The following is a 19,256-nucleotide window of genomic DNA, read 5'->3' as shown; positions in this document are numbered from 1 at the left end:
GAGCACTGACACATGGCTGCACTTCTTCGATGTCTATCTGGAGGACTCGCCGGCCACCTTCAGCGCTTTCGTCTCCGGCCGTCGGATCAATAGCATGACTCGCTTCAGCTGAATTAAGCGTATATATCTTTAAGGCTTCGTCTCATTAATTGGCTTCGAGTGTGTAATTAATATGTGATTAATTCTTGAATCACATACGTAGTTCGAACAGATTTAACTGTCCTCTTGTTTTGTTCTTTATTTTTTTTATAACTTTTGTTATTTATTTGTGTGTGGTTTTTTTGAAGTTCTTACATACTGAGCAATGTCTATAGACAAGATCAGGAGGAGAGTTTTCTCTCAGTGACAAAGATCTGTCGTTCTAGTTTATGTCATATTTTTTCATTGGAACCGAAAGCAGAACTGTTATATTTTCTTCAAGTTCTGCATGTTTGACTTTAAGAAAAAACAACAAAAGAAAAAATTTGTATATTATCTGGTTTGGAGAGAAACAATAATTCTAAATAAATAAAAACATTTGGCTTTACAAACACTAGAAGAAAACAGGACTTCAGAAATAGATTTTTAAAACGAAATTAAAATTTATTTCAGAGTTAGATAAATTAGAGACGGATTTGTTACAAAATTATTAATCCGTTTCATTTCAATAAAATATAACATTTGAAAAAAAAAATTAAGACGAAATTTAAAACAAATTTGATACGAAATTATATATAAATTTTTATAAACAAAAATAAATATGAATTATAAACAGAATTTGAGATCGTATAATTTCTGTCAAAACATCCGTTTAAAATTTAATAAAAATTTAAGACGGAATTAAAATCTGTTTCAGATTTAGATAAATTAAAAACGGATTAACTATAAAATTACTAATTCGTTTCACTTTAATAAAATATAACATTTAGAAAAAAAAAATGAAACGGAATTTAAAACAAATTTGATACGAAATTATATATAAATTTTTATAAATAAAAATAAATATGAATTATCAATGGAATTTGAGACCATATGATTTCAGTCAAAACATCCGTTTAAAATTTAATAAAAATTTAAGATGAAATTAAAATCTGTTTCAGATTTAGATAAATTAGAGACGAATTTACTACAAAATTACTAATCCATTTCACTTTAATAAAATAAAACATTTAGAAAAAAATTAAAACAGAATTTAAAATAAATTTGATACAAAATTATATATAAATTTTTATAAACAAAAATAAATATGAATTATAAACGAAATTTGAGACCGTATGATTTCTATCAAAACTTTCGTTTAAAATTTAATAAAAATTTAAAATTGAATTAAAATTTATTTCAGATTTAAATAAATTAGAGACGGATTTACTACAAAATTACTAATTCATTTCACTTTAATAAAATATAACATTTGAAAAAAATTGAGATGAAATTTAAAATAAATTTGATACAAAATTATATATAAATTTTTATAAATAAAAATAAATATAATTATAAATAAAATTTGAGACCGTATGATTTCTGTCAAAACATCCATCTAAAATTTAATAAAAATTTAATATAGAATTAAAATCTATTTCAGATTTAGATAAATTAGAGACGGATTTGCTATAAAATTATTAATCCATTTCACTTTAATAAAATATAATATTTATAAAAAAAATTGAGACGAAATTTAAAATAAATTTGATACAAAATTATATATAAATTTTTATAAATAAAAATAAATACAAATTATAAATAAAATTTAAAACCGTATAATTTCTGTCAAAATATATGTTTAAAATTTAATAAAAATTTAAGACGAAATTAAAATTTGTTTCAAATTTAGATAAATCAAAGATAAATTTACTATGAAAATATTATTCATTTCACTTTAAAATATAATGTACGATAATAAATTTGAGATGGAAGTTAAAATAAATTTGAAACAAAATTATAAATAAAAATTTTTAACCAAAAATAAATATTAATTACAAATAAAATTTAAAATTATATAATTTTTATTAATAAATCTGTTTAAAATTTTGAGACCGAAATAAATCTATTTCAAATTTATATAAATTAGAGATGATTTTTAAAATAAAAATAAAATTTGATTCAAATTTTATATAAGTTGTGATGAATTTATTATAAAATTATTAATTTATTTCACTTTAATAAAATTAATTTATTTTTCTTTATTATGAAAAAAGTATAAATTATTACTTACTAAGATAGTACAAAAACTAGTCAATTGAATTATAATCACTTACTTATAGGGCTTAGTTAATTGGTTACAACGGAGCAGACTTACTCAGGTGGGCAGGGATCGAATCTCGGAAAAGTTAAAAATTAATTATTTTAAATATTTCTAATTTATTTGAAATGTGTGATTGTTTCGTATAATCTAATATATAGGAATATAGGAATAATGGATAGGATAGGCTTTCTGTCTCAGACTTTTGACGATTTCAAAATAAAATTAGAAACAGAATTTATATTTAAAATTAATTTCATTTAGTAAATTAAAAACAGTTTATAAATGAATTTTCAATCCGTTTTTGAAATTAGAGACAAACTATTTCTGTCTCAAAATTACCCATGGGGCTTTCAGTAACGGATTTTTGAAATGGAATATTCTGTCTCAAAATATTGTTTAGAGACGAAAAAATAATTTTTAGAAACAAAATATTTTGTCTCTGAAACTATGTTTTCTTGTAGTGATATTTATTACTAAATTCTAATAGCTCTTAACCACAATTATCATGTTCTTTCCATTTTTTAATTTCGTTTTGTTATTATTGTCATATGTATTTATTTAGTAAACACTTCCGATTTAGTTGTACGAAGAAAATAAGAGAGACCTTAAAGCAATAAGGATTTAATAAAACTATCATCAGGAAAGAAAATTTAGTCTAGTTTAATTTTTACCAGATCACAAGCATAAGCAAGAACTATGCCCAGAATATGAGAACTAATCCACTGATGAAATCACATGGAATAGGATACTCTTCGAATATAGATTGAAGTAAATCAAGTTTTCGAGACAATACCTCTTCTGTCGTGGTCAACTATAATTTTTTAATTTACTTCCTCATAGATGATCATAAAACCGACCATGTGAGTCTGTTGGGTGGCGGATTCCACCTTTTACAGAAAAAAAGTAAACCAAATTTGCCTACACGAGTTATAATCAATTGATAATGGTTGTCACAATATAACTTGATAAATCAGTACATGGCACTCCAACAAAATCTCAAAATAACTACGGAATTAGCAACAGAAATTATTTTTCATCGTAGCAATGGATATTAACCTTTCCGTTGCTAGAACAGAGACAACAATGATTCCGTTTGCCGTGTTAACGACGAAATTAAAATTTCATCGTTAATTTTAACAATTGAAACAAAATATCCATCGTTAAAACTAGCGACGGGCTTAAAATTCCGTAGCTAAAACTAACGACGGAATTGAATTTCTATCATTAAAAATAGAGATGAATATTTAATTTTCATTGCTAATTAGCGACAGAATCGTTAAATGATGTCGACAATAAAAAATATAGCAACAAAAAAATTCTACCACTATTCGATCATTAATACCGTTTAGCAATCGATTAGCGATGAAAAATTTCATCGCTAATTACTAATATTCTTGTGGTGTGAGTTATAATCAATTAATATTGGTTCTCACAATATGATTTCCCATTACTTTTAGCAATTTCAAGTTTCAACCAAGGTTTCTAATAGCATTCTAGGCAGTTTGTCAGATCAGTATGGTACAGATAATCTAAGTAAATATGATTTTCAGAAACATGTTGAAGTACAATCAAAAGTTTCATATATTAAAAATATATTAAAAAGATCTTAAAATTATAAAATAAAAAATATTTTATTGATATAAAACATTTTAAATATAATCTAAAAAAATTCATAATAATTTGAGTTCAAAGTAAACAATATTATATCGTGAATTCAATTGAACCTTGTAGGGTCCCTAAGGATGTCTGTATCTCCACAATAGCATGATATTGTCCACTTTGGGCCTAAGCCCTCATGGTTTTGTTCTTGGGCTCTCCCCAAAAGGCCTCATGCCAATGGAGATACTTTCCATCTTTTAAACCCATGATCTTTCCCATGTGTTTTAGATGTGGGACTATGTTTGTACCTTTGCAACCCAACAATCCCCCCTTCAAACAAAGGACCACAGGCCCCCCCCTCAAACGGAAAGCCTCCGTTTGATGTCTGAATCATCGACCCACCAGGACTTCCTGCCCCTCGGTCCACCCTGACCTACTAGGACTTCCTGCCCAACCGCAACCAGGACTTCCTGCCCCTCGGTCCACCCGACCTACTAGGACTTCCTGCCCAGCCGCAACCAGGACTTCCTGCCCCTCGGTCTACCCGACCTACTAGGACTTCCTGCCTAGCCGCAACCAGGATTTCATGCCCCTCGGTCTACCCGACCTACTAGGACTTCCTGTCCGGTGTCTGGTCCTCTTGATTCGAACACGGGAGCCCCCACTTCCTTTGTTTTTAAGGTTCAACCCACATGGTTAGATCCGGATCATGACTCATCCGGCGGTTAGTCCGGTGAAGAGCGACCTCGCTCTGATACCAATTGTAGGGTCCAAAAGGATGTTCACATCTCCACAATAGCATGATATTGTCCACTTTGGGCCTAAGCCCTCATGGTTTTGTTCTTGGGCTCTCCCCAAAAGGCCTCATGCCAATGGAGATACTTTCCATCCTTTTAAACCCATGATCTTTCCCATGTGTTTTAGATGTGGACTATGTTTGTACCTTTGCAACCCAACAAACCTAACAAGAAAAACAAAAGTTAGGAGGACGGATCCCTACGAACGTGTGGATGATGAAAGACCAGTTAGTACCGCTCGTCATTATGAACTGATTCAGTCGTATACAAGGAAAAGAACGGATGTGAAGGAAACAACATTTCTGGAAATAATGGATGGAAACCTAAGATCGTATCATCAACTTCAAAAGACTTTACTAACTTGGAAGTTGACCCTTCTGTGTTGAGAAATAATTATGGCCATTAATAATAGAATAAAATGATGATAGTAATAACAACTATGATTTTATCATGACTATTATAATACGTCTGATATACTTAATATTAAAAAATATTCACTAATGATAAGGCATGTCGGCATGACACGACATCAAGTGGAAAAAATCCAATCAATAATCAACTTGTATTGGAAGTCAAAGTCAAGGATGAACTCGTATTAAGTCAAGTTCGAGTCCAATCAAGCCGACTTTGGGTGATCAGGTTGATCCTTGATAGAAGAACTCAATTTATTTTCTTCCGAGTCACATTAAGATGTGGTACGAAAAGACTTGGCAATTAAAGCATTCATCCCAAATGGAAATGAACTGTTGAAGCACCAACCCTCAAGAAAGGTGCCCCGCATTAAAGAAAGGAGGAGGTGTGTCCTTTGAGAATTAGGATTACTCTATCACTTTCTATTTAAAAAAATTAATTACAACACTTACGCAAAGAATTCATTTTTTTTATTACTTTCTAATTATCTCTCATTTCATCTACCTCTCTAAAATCTTACTTAATTAAGAGGTGGAGTGGTTGAGTTGAGTTTCAACTCAATTGTCCTTTTAATATTTTTTTCTTTAAATCTTAGACTTATGCTCGAAGACCTCCTTACTTGAGAATTGACGCCCAACTCCTATCACTTGATTCGGAAATTGGCACCCGATTCTTGACACCCAACTCTTTTAAAGACCGACTTGATTAGTATATAGCCGATTGAAAATACTCGATCATGATTATTTTATTAAGCAGTCATGAAACAAATAAAGATATTGTGATTGATTTCACATGAATCTTATTTTCATTCTGTCAAAAAGATTGAAAATCATATTCCTGATAATTAACAAATGAAATGAACATACAAGTTTAGAAACAAATGATATATACATAAAATAAAATAAAATTTTATTTTTTCCTTTTTTAGATTTTCTGTCTAAATGATAATTCTTTGTATCAAATAATTAATTAACTAATAATTAGTGTAAATGAATTTATAAATATTTTATAATAAAATTTTAAATTCAAAACAAGTAAAAAAACTCGCAAACATCACATATAATTATAATTACAAATAAGAAGTATAATTATAAAAATATTAGAACAAATATTGACAAATTGGCATAAATAAACTTCGATACATTTATTTTAAACAATTATTAATTATCATAAAAAAAATCAATTTTATACACAATCCAATAGGTTATATTTCCACTGAATCGAAATATCAATTTTAACGCCCACCGTGGGGCTCGAACCCACGACCACAAGGTTAAGAGCCTTGTGCTCTACCAACTGAGCTAGACGGGCTGATTGAACTTTGTTTTTAAACTAATTCTATAATTTATACTATTTTACTAGATCTTAAAAACATAAAGTGATATTTTGACAAATGGATAATTTACCACATTAATTGATGAGACATTTGGTATTTTTAAAATAAAGAATTTATATCCTGGATTTTTTTAATATTTTAAATTTAAACATTTTTTAGGTAATTTATATCCCAAAGTTTTATAAGAATTATTTGTAAGATTCTTACTAACTTATCCGGCTTCCACTTTCAATTGTAAATTTACGCTTATATAATTATTTGTATTAAAAAGATTTGTAAATTAAAGAGAAATTTAAATTCTAATGTTTTATTAAATGCAAAATTGACGCTAACATTCATATTTATTTAGGTATTCAACAAAACTTAGTACACTCGATCTAGTTTTGATATTATTTAAATAACTAAAATTTAATTGAATTAAGAATCCAATTTAGAATTGTAAATTGATCGAAATTTAAATTATTAGATTTAGTTAAAGGCTAGTTTCTTAATCTTAAAAATTTGTTAATGTCAAATTAACTTTCTAAACAAATATAAAATGTATTTTTAGGCTGATTAGACATGTTTTTTTTTAAATTTAATTTAACCGCCAAAAGTGATTGAGGTTCAAATTAACCGCCTTTTGTAAAAAAAAAAAAAAAAAAAAAATTAACCACCAAAAACTATATATACGAGAGGAAGAGAAAGATCTCCTATTCATTTGTTCTTCTTCTCCAAGTTTCTCCTCTTCCTTGACCACCATGCCGAGGTACACAGACGGCGTAGAGTGGTTCGACTGCGTGGAGTGCGGCGGCCTCCACTTCGCCGTCACTGCTGGCGGTAAGATCGCGTTCGTCGAGCTGTTTGACGATCCCGTGGTGATCAACCCCGTCGACGATGTGGTGGAGCGCGGAGAGAAGACTGTTCTGCAAGTGACGGAGTTGGAGAGCGAGAGCACCATCGTTGATGAGAGCACTGGCACATGGCTGCACTTCTTCGACGTCTATCTGGAGGACTCGCCGGCCACCTTCAGCGCTTTCGTCTCCGGCCGTCGGATCAATAGCATGACTCGCTTCAGCTGAAGCTTATTTTTAAGGCTTCGTCTCATTAATTGGCTTCGAGTGATGTAATATGTGATTAATTCTTGAATCACATACGTAGATCGAACAGATTAACTGTCCTTGTTTTGTTCTTTATGAATGTTCTTGAATAAGATTTTTTTTAAAACTTTTGTTATTTGTTTGTGTGTGTGTGTGTGTGTGTGTGTTTTTAAATTCTTACATACTGAGCAGTGTCTATAGACTCTGTCTCAATATCAGGAGGAGCCGATGAGAGTTTTCTCTCAGTAGCAAAGATCTTTCGTACTGATTTATATATCTATATATATATAAAAAATGGTCTACGTACTTGGTTATTTTGATAGGTTCACTAATAGAGCGGTCATAGTCATCTGAAAATTAATTCAACTGAAAATTATTATCACTTTGATTTCAGTTAAAAAACAGAAAAAATAAAAGCAAAGGATTAGTGGTATCCCTTAAAGCAGCAACGATTTAATAAAACTATCATCAGGAAAGAAAATTTAGTCTAGTTTATCTCAGATCACAAGCATAAGCAAGAACTATGCTCAGAATATGAGAACTAATCCACTGATGAAATCACATGGAATAGGATACTGTTCGAATATAGATTGAAGTAAACCAAGGTTGCCTACGTGAGTTATAATCAATTGATAATGGTTGTCACAATAATATGACTTGATAAATCAGTACATGAGTTATAATCAATCAATAATGGTTGTCAAAATATGATTTCCTATAACTTTTAGTAGTTTCAAGTTTCAACTAAGGTTTCTAGTAGCATTCTAGGCAGTTTGTCAGATCAGTATGGTACCATTCATCATTATAAACTGGTCCAGCCATATATATACAAGGAAAAAAAATGGATGTGAAGGAAAAACATTTCTGGATATGGATGGAAACCCAAGATCGTATCATCAACTTCAAAAGACGTTCGGCCAATAATAATAGGATAAAATGATGATAATAATGCAACAAAAACTAGTACAGTCGATGTAGGATCGATAGTATTTTTAAATAACTAAAATTTAATAGAATTAAGAATCTAATTTAGAATTGTAAATTGATCAAAATTTAAATAATTAGATTTAGTTAAAGGCTAGTTTCTTACTAAATTTAATGCCAAATTAACTTGCTAAACAAGTATAAAATTTATTTTTAGGTTGATTAGACACACTTTTTTTTTTAATTTAACCGCCAATATGCATGGAGGATTAAGATTGAGGTTCAAATTTGGAAACAAATTAGATTTAGCGCTAGATTATCTTAATTGATTTTGAAAACAAACTTGGAAATTGTTGGAATAAGATTTATTCCGATAAATACGGAAACTTAACTGATTTACTACCAAAAACTATATATACGAGAGCAGAGAAGAAGATCTTCTGTTCTTTTGTTCTTCTTCACCGATCGAGTTTTTCCTCCTCTTTGACCACCATGCCGAGGTACACGGACGGCGTAGAGTGGTTCGACTGTGTGGAGTGCGGCGGCCTCCACTTCGCCGTCACTGCCGGCGGCAAGATCGCATTCGTCGAGCTGTTTGACGATCCCGTGGTGATCAACCCCGTCGACGACGTGGTGGAGCGCGGAGAAAAGACTGTTCTGCAGGTGACGGAGTTGGAGAGCGAGAGCACCATCGACGACGAGAGCACCGACACATGGCTGCACTTCTTCGACGTCTACCTGGAGGACTCGCCGGCCACCTTCAGCGCTTTCGTCTCCGGCCGCCGGATCAGCAGCATGGCTCGCTTCAGCTGAAGCGTATATATTTTTAAGGCTTTGTCTCATTAATTGACTTCGAGTGTGTAATATGTGATTAATTCTTGACGTAGTTTGAACAAATTTATTGCCCTTGTTTTGCTCTTCATGGATGTTCTTGATTCCACAAGTTTTAATATATCAAGATTATTTTAAGTCTGATTCAAGAGCTTGTTTTAATTAAATTAAAAGGAAAACGTTGTTTCGATAGTATTGACTTGTGTAGTCAATCAGGCTCTAGTTCTTTTGTTTTCATCAAGTTTATCTCCCATGAATTGTCAACGTTGACTTTTAAATTCTAAAGTCAAGGGGTTGAATAGGTTGTCTGCAGAATGATTAACATGCTTCAAGAAACAAAGGCAACGACAATGACTAGAGTGTTTAAATGAGATTTCAAAATATTTGAGCATTTTGATGAAGAATACAAGCAAGTTTCTCTGTTTACTAGCAGCTCTTCTGGCAGACAAGACAATTGTGGCAAGTTGAATGTTCCTCTAACAAATCTTATCGATATCTGATGGGTTTATGATGTTACAAAGAACGCTCTCACCGACCAAGATGCCAAGATCGGAAGTAGATCTGATCAGCTCAGCCTTCAATTACAGCATGCCGTCATTCCAATCAGGATATATAGAAGCAGATCCGGCTCACTTTTTTGCGAGTTTCGCTGCAGCTCCTCCGACTAAGAGGGCTTTACCAACATGACCAGCATGAAGACCACATGCCACAGCAAGTCCACCAATAACCACCCATTTCCAGTCGATTCCTCGGCGCGCCTTATCATCGGCAATGCTATCGGCTGTTTCAGAAGTAGAGCTTGAGGGTTCTGGTTCGAGTTGAGTGATGGCTCCATTGTGGGAAACCTTGGTTGTGATTTGTGCCATGAGCGCGCATCTAGATAGAGAAGCTTCAGTTTTCTTCATCAGTTGATACGCCCGCATACCGGAAAGCAGTTTCTTAACTGCCCCCCACATACCGTGTCGAACACCAACCTTGGCGACATCCTTGGGTATTCCCATGTCCTCGAAGTGGACGAGAGTTACTTCACACGCAGATAGTTGGCCATCTTGCTTGTGTGATTCCACTGTGCCCATAGAAAAAGAAAGCATAAACTGATTCTCCAAGTTAAACATAAACTGATTCATTGGTAAACGAGTATGTATCATTTCTGTTTATTTTGGCAAGATCAGGACAGGTGATTCCTATGAACTGAACATCACAAGATAAAAACTGGATTGGCAGATCTTTCTGATAATTAGTTGCATAATGGAACTTTTGCCAATAGTTCTGCAACGTCAGAGAAATATAAGAAAACTGGAAATAGAGTGTTACCGGCCCTGATGCACCAACTAGAGAAGTACAGGTCGACACGCCTGGGTTTCTCCTTCTTGGGTAAAGATGGGTATGGTACTCCCTGCATAGTGAATATCATAAAACAACCAACAATGGTCAACCTTTTAGTCAATGTTAAGAAATTTTAAATAGTCAGTGGTCAACCTTGCATTGAGAGAATAGTTTTAGCTCAGATTTCAGGACAACTATTACAAACACTGCTTGAATACAATCATGTTTCTATCATCTCTAATTGAAAACAAAAGATGGGTTATCAAGCAATGTGGAACTTCCACTGTCATTCTACATAAGCATATTTTCTATTGAGTAATTTACAAGAGATTAGCTATTACAATACTCGCCAAATAGATAAGGCATGGTAAATAGTATAGTGCCACATCTATAGGAAATGTAGAAAAGATCATACGTGCCTTTGTCACACAGTAATAGCTCCCTGTAGACTCCCATATACGACGAGCAATTATATATTCCCTATCATTGCAAAAGAATGGGAACTGCAAAGAGCAATTAATCACATGTCATCATTACCAAGGTGTAGTTAATAGAACTAAATCAATAATGATTTTTAACATTTTATAAAACCTTTTTAATCCAGTGTACAATCATGGTTCCACTCTGATGTAATTCCTCCAATATTTTGAAGTGTACAAGCATCGAATCCCATTTTAACCGGAAATCATCATCCCAGAAAAAGTCTCTGACCAATTCTGGAGTTGCATCCTCAAAAACTGTTCTGCTGCGATAAATTATAGGGCCCTCCTGAGTAGGCAAAACAAAAAATAAGCAATCACCATACTGAAGATTCCTTTCAGATATATGTAATTAAAAGTTCAGCAAATAAATACTGCATTGGCTTTCCAAGATGAGTAAAGGAATAGTTCAAAATTCAAATGAACAAGAAAACATCAACAGCGATGAATGCTTCACCAAGGTCGTACAACAATCTATCTTAAATAAATATATCAAATTTGTGACATGTACACAGGAAATTAAGACTTACCTTTGGCTCATGACGCCATGATTGGTAAATCATATTGGATGTGGTGCGTTCCATCTGATTCTGCCAAGCTGCATCTCCAACATTACTATCTAGAATGTGCAATAGATGCTCCAAATCCTTTTCAGAAACAATATCATGCTCATCCATTTCAATGCTAGAACTGGAGAAATTTAACATGACAAAAAAATTTCAACCTTCAGGTGAGATCTAAAAGTTTATAAATAGTCAATCTCATAACATTTTAAACATTATCAACAAGGATGTAATTTTCTTGCAATGAGCCGGAATCACCAAATCCCAACTATTTACATAAACTTTCAGATTAGATGTTTGAACTTTGGAGGAAACAACTCCTAGTTGAATCAGGGCAAAGAAAATAATAGGAGAAGAGTAGAAGGTTTTAAAATCTTCTTTACAGTTATTCATATCAAAGAGAAATAAATAAGTTAAGAAACTATCAAGCAAACCAAACCTTCAAAGCATGCTATCTAACAAATGATTTGCAGAACAAACCATAAGAATTTAAGAAAAAGCACTTTATTGTGCAAGATCTACGTGGGTTGGCAAAAAAAAGGACAAGACTTGTATTATGGCGCAGTTAATAAGAAGATTCTCCAATTAACATGCTGAATACCAAGCGGTAACAATGTTCTAATGTATTAGTACATGAGAAACCAGACCAAAGAAACGTATATGGAATAATTGTGGTCCAAATGACACAAATTAACAACTTTTATAAGAAAGATTTTTCTACAGGCAACCACAAGATTGGCAAAAAGAAAAATATAACTCACACCAAAGCATCTTATAACATAGCAAATGCAGCCATCATTAGGACTATGTTTGAAATCCAATCTAAATCTTCAACATTTGTTATTTGCTAAATGAATTCTAAAGAGCAACCAGACTAGTTTGATGGTTTCTATTCTTCTCATACGTTCCAATCATGATAACAATGAGAAGAAGGTCTTGTCCATCATTTAGGATCAGCAGCAACATTGCTCCTTTTGAGTCATTGAGTTATTTTAAGAGAAATTAATCAAATTTATCATAATAGTTCATACTAAAGTTCTATTAGTTCTCCCCTCCACCAATACTTGTAGCTCTTGATTCTTGTTAATTTTGAACACTTTCAGCCAAGATACTTTTAGCTGAACAGACCATCTGTGTAAAACAATCTTGCTCCTAAACTATGCAACTAACCTAAACAAAAGATAACTGCAAATGCTTCTTAATCTGTTTGTTAAATAAGAAGCTGAGATTACTATCAAAATAAAAATAACAAGATTTCATATATAAATTTTAAAACTTAATATCTGTCACTACTAAACAATTTAGCAAAAATTAAAAAGATTGTAAACTAGTGACCAGCATATTCACTATTCATCATGTTGTTATTATGTTTACAGAAAGATTGTATTATAAACAAATAGAAGCCCTCCATATTTGATTTTTGAAGATGATTTTATCAGACTCTACTAGAGACATTATTAGGTGCCTGTCAAATAGACTTAAGTAACTATAACATCCAAACCAAGGTGATATAGGTGTGAAAATGGCATAATAGATGTTGTCCACATCAAGAAAATAATTATGTACAATGCAAACTTAGAGGAGTATTGACTGATGAATTTGTTGGTTATTTGCTAAAGGTGACAGGACCACTTTCATGGCAAAATTTTAGTATAGGAGGAGCACTTTGAGGTATGATAAGAATGATGGTAGGAACGTAACAAGCATCCATCGATACATTTAGATGTGTACAAAATGGAATGAGATAGAGATGGCTGCAGCTAAATAGGAACATGATCAGCAGCTATCTCAAATAACTCCATGGAAGATGTGGAGATGATCAACCTAAGGATGCGCTTTGGCTCCATAATGCTTTGCGGGTTGGATAATCATGATTCAACTACAAAGAGTCACGATAATTAAATAGGTAAGATGATGCATATCTCCTTCCTAGACACTATTTTTATTGAAGGGAGCCTCATATTTTCATAGCCATGTTGATTCATCAACACTCAACTACTAAAACTGGTCGTTTTGATAGCGTAAACATGTTTGCCTAAGACCAAGAATCATATCTCAGCAAGTGAATGGCACAGAAGCACCATAAAAGCTAGAAAAACCTAGTCACATCCAAGTGTTCCTGAGTCTAGACTGACGAAGGAACAATGAACTCCAATTTTTCCAATAAGGAAACTGTAGACGCTGTATATTCATGTGACAACAAACAAGCCACCATCAATTTCTGACTTTATCATCAAATTAACCAAAATTAGTAGTGGAAAAAACATTAAAAAAGGAAACAAAATGTTTGTTCGTTCAAAAATCTCAGCAACAAGTGAAAAAGCAATGTTGAAACGAATAGTCTATATGAAATTCTATCAGGCAAATAAGGAAAAAAGCGAAGCTAAATCCGATTTACAGATACCTCAAACTGTATCTATCTGCCGCTGAGCTCATGGAAACTAGCGTCGTCGACCCCCCGTTCTTCCCCTCGAAACTCGACCACAATTTCCGGAAAACGGAGAAGGCCGAGAGTGCGGTGACCGCGAGCCAAAGCCTTCGGGCGCCGAACCCCGGCGGCGCCGTCCAGATGAACCGGAACCTACTCCGGAGGCCAAGGTAGAGCAGCCCCGTCCACTGCGGCCGCCACGACCACCCGATAACTAGCCCAATCAAGACCGACAACCAGATCGGCACTGCGCAAAGCAGAACGTCTATCAGGGTCTCCACCACCGCCGGCTTCCTCATCAACGCCGTCAAGTCCGCGTAAAAATCCCCCATTTCTCGATCAAACGCCCACAAAATCAAGAACAAACGGAAGATCAGCCGAACGAATAGGAGGAGAAAAAGATCCCTCAAACTATCAGCAGTCGAAGGTGGAAGAGCAGAAGTCGTTATCAACCGAAGAAAATGTTTTCATACTTGAACATCGAGCTACCCAAGTTTCTACCGGAACTGTCAAAGCATGCTTTTTTTTTGTCATCGGCTGATCGCCAGGACGGTGGGTGAGAATTAGAAAAGAAAATTTTTTGAGGGTATATTTAAAATTTCGTTACTGACGCGGGACTTTGGCATCGGAGCCTTTTCAAGAATACTGTAAATTGGTGGGGTTTCGAAGCATAATTGCCTAAATCGGGAATTAATTATTTAGTTAGGCAGCATTAGTTAGGCCCGTCGACTGGAGGCCCATCAGACTTTGGCCCACTTATCTCGCCACGTGCGCTGCTGCATGGGATGTCGGCACGTGAGCGCATGTCAGCCGTCAGCGACGGTACGATCACGTGAGTTGACTACGCAGGTCGTCAACGGTCAACCTCCCATTTTTCTATAACGACGAAATCTTCATCTTCTCCTGAACTAAAAATGGAACTAGAAGGCTTTTCTGCTTATATTTTCGAAAGGAATATAATTCAAACTTGAGCACGTACTTTAATTTTTTTGAATCTTGAAAATATTTTTTATTGTTCTTCACTGTTCTTCTGCCAGTCCAGTCTCCAGCCGTCCCCATTGGACAAGGAGACGAAGGAAAACAAACAGACGGTAGTCGTCGTTGTCGTCGTCGTGAAATACTCCACATGCTTCAAACTTTTGATAGAAGTCAAACCTTCCTAGTCTGGCCTATAAAAAGACCGATCGAAGAACGGTGCGAATATTGGTTCTCATATCTGCCTCTTGGTTTCTGTCGCTACTCGCTATGGATCTTCTCTCAGAGGAGCAAATCACTGAGTTCCAAGAGGCCTTCTGTCTCTTCGACAGAGATGGAGATGGTTTAATTACTTTGCTCCTCTTCTTTTCTCATTGTTTTTTTTCCCTTTCAAATCTTCTGTTTAATTGCTTGCCTTAAAATTCGTTGTGTTCGACAGGATGTATCACACTGGAAGAGCTTGGCACGGTCATCAAGGCACTGGGTCAGAGGCCCAGCGAGGAGGAGCTGAGGGAGATGATTCAGGAGGTCGACGCAGATGGAAATGGAACCATTGAGCTCGGAGAGTTTCTGAATCTGATGGCCAAGAAAGTGAAGGTTAGTTCAGTACTGGTTGCCCTTGTTCTTCTTGAGAAGTACTGTTTAATTTGATTGCTAGCTGCAGGAGACGAACGTGGAGGAGGAACTGAAGGAAGCTTTTAAGGTGTTCGACAAGGATCAAAATGGATTTATCTCGGCCAGTGAGGTAGAAAAAAGATATAGATAAATTGTTTGCCTTTGATTTTTTTTTGAATAATAATTATTGATTTTATGCAGTTGAGGAATGGGATGATCAATCTTGGGGAGAAGCTGAGTGATGAGGAGGTGGAGCAGATGATCAGAGAGGCAGATTTGGATGGAGATGGGCAAGTGAATTATGAGGAATTTGTCAGGATGATCATGATGGCTGTCTGATTGATTACTTCCTTATACATTTTGTTCTTTGTTTTGTTTTTGTTTTTCTCTCTTAGATTTTAATATTCTGCAATTCAAAATGTGAAAAGTTTAGTCATAAATTTTCAGCATGGGAAAAGAAAAAGAACTCGTACACCTTCTTTGACACGGCAGTAGAACATAAATATTTATACAGCTTTTGCCTTCTAATTCATAACTACTGATTTTTATTTTTATTTTTATTTTTATCCAATTATCTATATACTTTTGGCAAAATTATTCTATTTTTTTTCTAAAAAAAATTAAGAACAACTATATACTTGCATAACAATATTGCTAATGTTTTCATACAAAATCATATGTTTTGATTTAAATTCAATAAAGGCCTCTACTAGCTTTTCATTTTCATATATATCATAAATATTTCCTGATAATATTCCTATCATTTTCATTATAATTTTGACAATAAGAGAGCATATAGTATCATATTTTTATACTTTCGATAAAATATGTTACAAAGAATCTTTTTTATTTTTTTATAAAATTATAGAATTTGGCACTATATATCCATATATATATACATTCTCCTATTTTTCAATCTTCTAGCTAGTTGATTATTATTTTTCTTCTCTGCAAAAAAGAGACTGTGTGTTAATTAAAGTAAAGGTAAACAATTTATTTTCTATATAATTTCAAGAAGAAAACAAATAATAGTGATGCAATTTATGTATCAAGATGAGAGGGATTATGTTATGAATCAAGCTAATTATCAAAAAGAATAAGAACACTTGCCATTTAAACAATCCATATGCAGTTAATTCAACTACATGGATGATATGGAAGTATGAAATTCACATTCATTACCTTTTCATCTATCCCATTCTTTGTAGGTTTCAAGTACCATGTACCTAGATGTATCTTTGGCCATGGAAACCCTAATCTATCTATCTATCTATCTATATACCTAATGATGTTACGAAACATAGACTGTGAAACAAGGGTGCGTAAAATCTACTACTACATATAGGTAATCTCATCAAACACTTTCGGACCACTACTTGTAAAGTGATAATGACTCTAATTGTCTTTGGGCATATTACTTGTGTGCTACTTAACAATATATAGGAATTTGTAACTTGTTCTATTGACTTGGCACAATTGTGTGTGCAAAAGCATGTGCACTCGTCTTAACGATAATATGGTAAATTAATTTGAACTCGTAATTAAGATCATAATAAGGAATAGACCTATCAACATCACAATTCGATATAAAACTTTTCATATGGTACTTCACACATACTCTTGCCCATGCATCTTAATTCTATGACTCCACTCCTTTGTTATCAAAACTATAATTATAATGAGAATTCAGTTACCAAACACTATTGCCTTAAGAATACAAGTACAACAATTATATATAACAATCTAGAGGAGAAACAAATTACAATATTAAAAAAAATACATATGATACAGCATGTAGAATTAGTGTATGTGAACAAAAGTTAACATACAAATTAACGAAAATCGTAGATCGTCCCGCATTGTGTTCTCTTCATCCATGGACTTGAATCCTTTCTTCCCAAGCATATACATAGTCATTGATAATGAACAAATTCTCTTCTAACTAACTAGTTGTTGTTCCTAGTCTCTTATTCATAGTCCTATACATCTCCCTTTGCTTCTCAAGAAATTAATCCTCTTCAAAATAATTGCTCATTAATTAGCCCTAATCTCTTGCTCATAATACATACTAATACTTAAATTAGGGCTTCCAATTAGGTTAGGTTCATCTACAGTTAAACTCATATCAATTTCAAAGGCATCACATATATACATAGAACTTACAAATACTCAAGCTCAAATGCAGATGAAACTACAGTATACAGCAGGCCAAAGAAAAAAAAATGAAAACCCTCAAGAACAGAATATCCGAGATGATCTGGTGCTTCTAATTTCTTCACAACCTTGAAAAAAGAGCCTCTTAATTGCATCATGAACAAGAGAAAAGAGATGAAGAAAGAAGAGAAGAACCCACCAATTAAATGTATCATTCTTCCATATATGTGATCTGCTTTCCTGGAAATGCATCCATGCATGAAATCGAGCTGACTGCAAAACATTACAGGCATTAAGTCCAGATCACAGAAAAGAATTTCAACCAAGATTTCTAGGGTTTATCCCCCACACTCTATTGGGCGAATAATTCAGAATAGCAAGATGATATCTGTTTAGGGATCAGCTTCCTTCCAAGATCTCAGAACCACTAGAGAATTAAACAAGTGTGTCATTGAGCCATTTAATTAATATATATGAGTTCCAAAAGAAATCAAAGAAATAAATAAATGAAATCATACCGACAACCCTTCTTCTAGCAGTTATCAAGCATCCATCAACTATGAGGTCGAAGAGAGGAAAATAAAGATGTAAACTTGGTGCTCCACCAGTAGATGAAGCTGCAACATGATCTGCATGTCCTTATCCAACCAAGACCATGAAGATGGAGTGGATACATGGAGTGCTCAGATCATGCTGGCAGCTTGAGCTTCTCATGGTGCACCTCTAAAAAATTAGAGAAATTAAAGGACGATCGGCTCTCCTGCAAGCTCTAGGGCTGAGAGGAGGAGGAAAAGAGGGGAGGAGATATAAAGGGGCCGGGGAAGAAAGGGAGCATATGTTGTTTGATTATGTTAATCACGAGTTTGCGAAGAAGACATATATAATTTAAGGAGGTGTGGTGCATGCTTAAGAGGGTGGTCCAGCAAGCAGCCCAAAGGCTTGAGAACATGGAATATTGTCATGGATGTTGGGGCCAGTTGGGGTTGCTAACTTTAGTCGGAGCCATTAATGGCTCTTGGCTTTCATGCATCTCCACGTCCCTTTCCATTCCCATCTAGCGCATGCACTCCCAACACAAGAAAGAGTGGAAGAGAGGGACAGAAAGAGGGTTTATTGGGACCATGCCATGCATGTTTTACTTGCTATGATTCCTTTTCATCTGGAGTTTTCTTGCATAGAGGCTCACACTTCACGAGCTTATGAGGATGAGGAAGTAATAGCTAGCATGCAAGTAGTCCATGTGATTTCTCTTCTATAGTTCTATGGTGGTTGTTTGCTAGAGTGGGATGTCCTTAAATTCAGAATAGACCGGCCAGTTCATCAGGTTAAATCGATCGAGAGGCGAAGCGATCAAGGTGGTCTTTTCTATTCTTAGAGGATGCTTGGCTGAAGTTCAAAAGGGGGGGAATTACCTAACCGAGGGCAATCTAGTGGGGAATTGGTAGATTGGACAAGATTAGGGTGAATTTTACTTTCATGTCATTCAAAATTGTTTGAGATTATATCAAAAACCAAAAC

The 19,256-nt window shown here is 34.1% G+C and overlaps 2 protein-coding genes, 1 long non-coding RNA gene and 1 other non-coding gene across 4 annotated transcripts; 1 reads left to right on the top strand and 3 right to left on the bottom strand.

Moving 5' to 3' along the window:
- Positions 1 to 6,266: 6,266 nt before the first annotated feature.
- Positions 6,267 to 6,339, bottom strand: TRNAK-CUU (transfer RNA lysine (anticodon CUU)). Its single transcript has one exon. It is a non-coding gene; the product is annotated as a tRNA-Lys (tRNA).
- Positions 6,340 to 9,565: 3,226 nt separating this feature from the next.
- LOC141846237 (uncharacterized) lies at positions 9,566 to 14,375 on the bottom strand. The gene is made up of 6 exons (XM_074734242.1): positions 13,971 to 14,375; positions 11,534 to 11,693; positions 11,116 to 11,292; positions 10,944 to 11,027; positions 10,513 to 10,594; positions 9,566 to 10,264 (listed from the first exon to the last, which is right to left on the bottom strand). Exons 1-6 carry the CDS (start codon positions 14,324 to 14,326, stop codon positions 9,828 to 9,830), a joined length of 1,296 nt encoding a protein of 431 aa, XP_074590343.1. The 5' UTR covers positions 14,327 to 14,375; the 3' UTR covers positions 9,566 to 9,827.
- Positions 14,376 to 15,239: 864 nt separating this feature from the next.
- On the top strand, positions 15,240 to 15,923 carry LOC141846067 (calmodulin-1-like). Its single transcript, XM_074734053.1, has 4 exons — positions 15,240 to 15,312; positions 15,409 to 15,566; positions 15,634 to 15,714; positions 15,786 to 15,923. The coding sequence occupies exons 1-4, from the start codon at positions 15,240 to 15,242 to the stop codon at positions 15,921 to 15,923; spliced, it is 450 nt and encodes a 149-aa protein (XP_074590154.1).
- Positions 15,924 to 17,382: 1,459 nt separating this feature from the next.
- Positions 17,383 to 18,560, bottom strand: LOC141845750 (uncharacterized). Its single transcript, XR_012603283.1, has 3 exons — positions 18,257 to 18,560; positions 18,088 to 18,165; positions 17,383 to 18,011 (listed from the first exon to the last, which is right to left on the bottom strand). It is a non-coding gene; the product is annotated as an uncharacterized LOC141845750 (long non-coding RNA).
- Positions 18,561 to 19,256: the final 696 nt, after the last annotated feature.

The sequence above is a fragment of the Curcuma longa genome, chromosome 15, assembly GCF_044706935.1.
Source record: "Curcuma longa cultivar G26 ecotype Majalengka, Jawa Barat chromosome 15, ITB_CL_G26_1.1, whole genome shotgun sequence".
In the NCBI taxonomy this organism is placed as follows: Eukaryota; Viridiplantae; Streptophyta; class Magnoliopsida; order Zingiberales; family Zingiberaceae; genus Curcuma; species Curcuma longa.
Note: the sequence above shows the minus strand (reverse complement) of the source record. Positions and strands in the feature narration are given on the sequence as shown.

Bases quoted from the DNA above. Each gene is read 5' to 3' on its own strand.
- LOC141846237 (XM_074734242.1), bottom strand. From the start codon at position 14,326: ATGGGGGATTTTTACGCGGACTTGACGGCGTTGATGAGGAAGCCGGCG. The intron at 11,694-13,970 runs GTATCTGTAAAT...AAATTTCTCCAG, and splicing joins GCAGATAGATACAGTTTGAG to TTCTAGCATTGAAATGGATG. The intron at 10,595-10,943 runs GCACGTATGATC...TTCACTATGCAG, and splicing joins GCTATTACTGTGTGACAAAG to GGAGTACCATACCCATCTTT.
- LOC141846067 (XM_074734053.1), top strand. From the start codon at position 15,240: ATGGATCTTCTCTCAGAGGAGCAAATCACTGAGTTCCAAGAGGCCTTC. The intron at 15,313-15,408 runs GTTTAATTACTT...TGTGTTCGACAG, and splicing joins CTTCGACAGAGATGGAGATG to GATGTATCACACTGGAAGAG. The intron at 15,567-15,633 runs GTTAGTTCAGTA...TGCTAGCTGCAG, and splicing joins TGATGGCCAAGAAAGTGAAG to GAGACGAACGTGGAGGAGGA.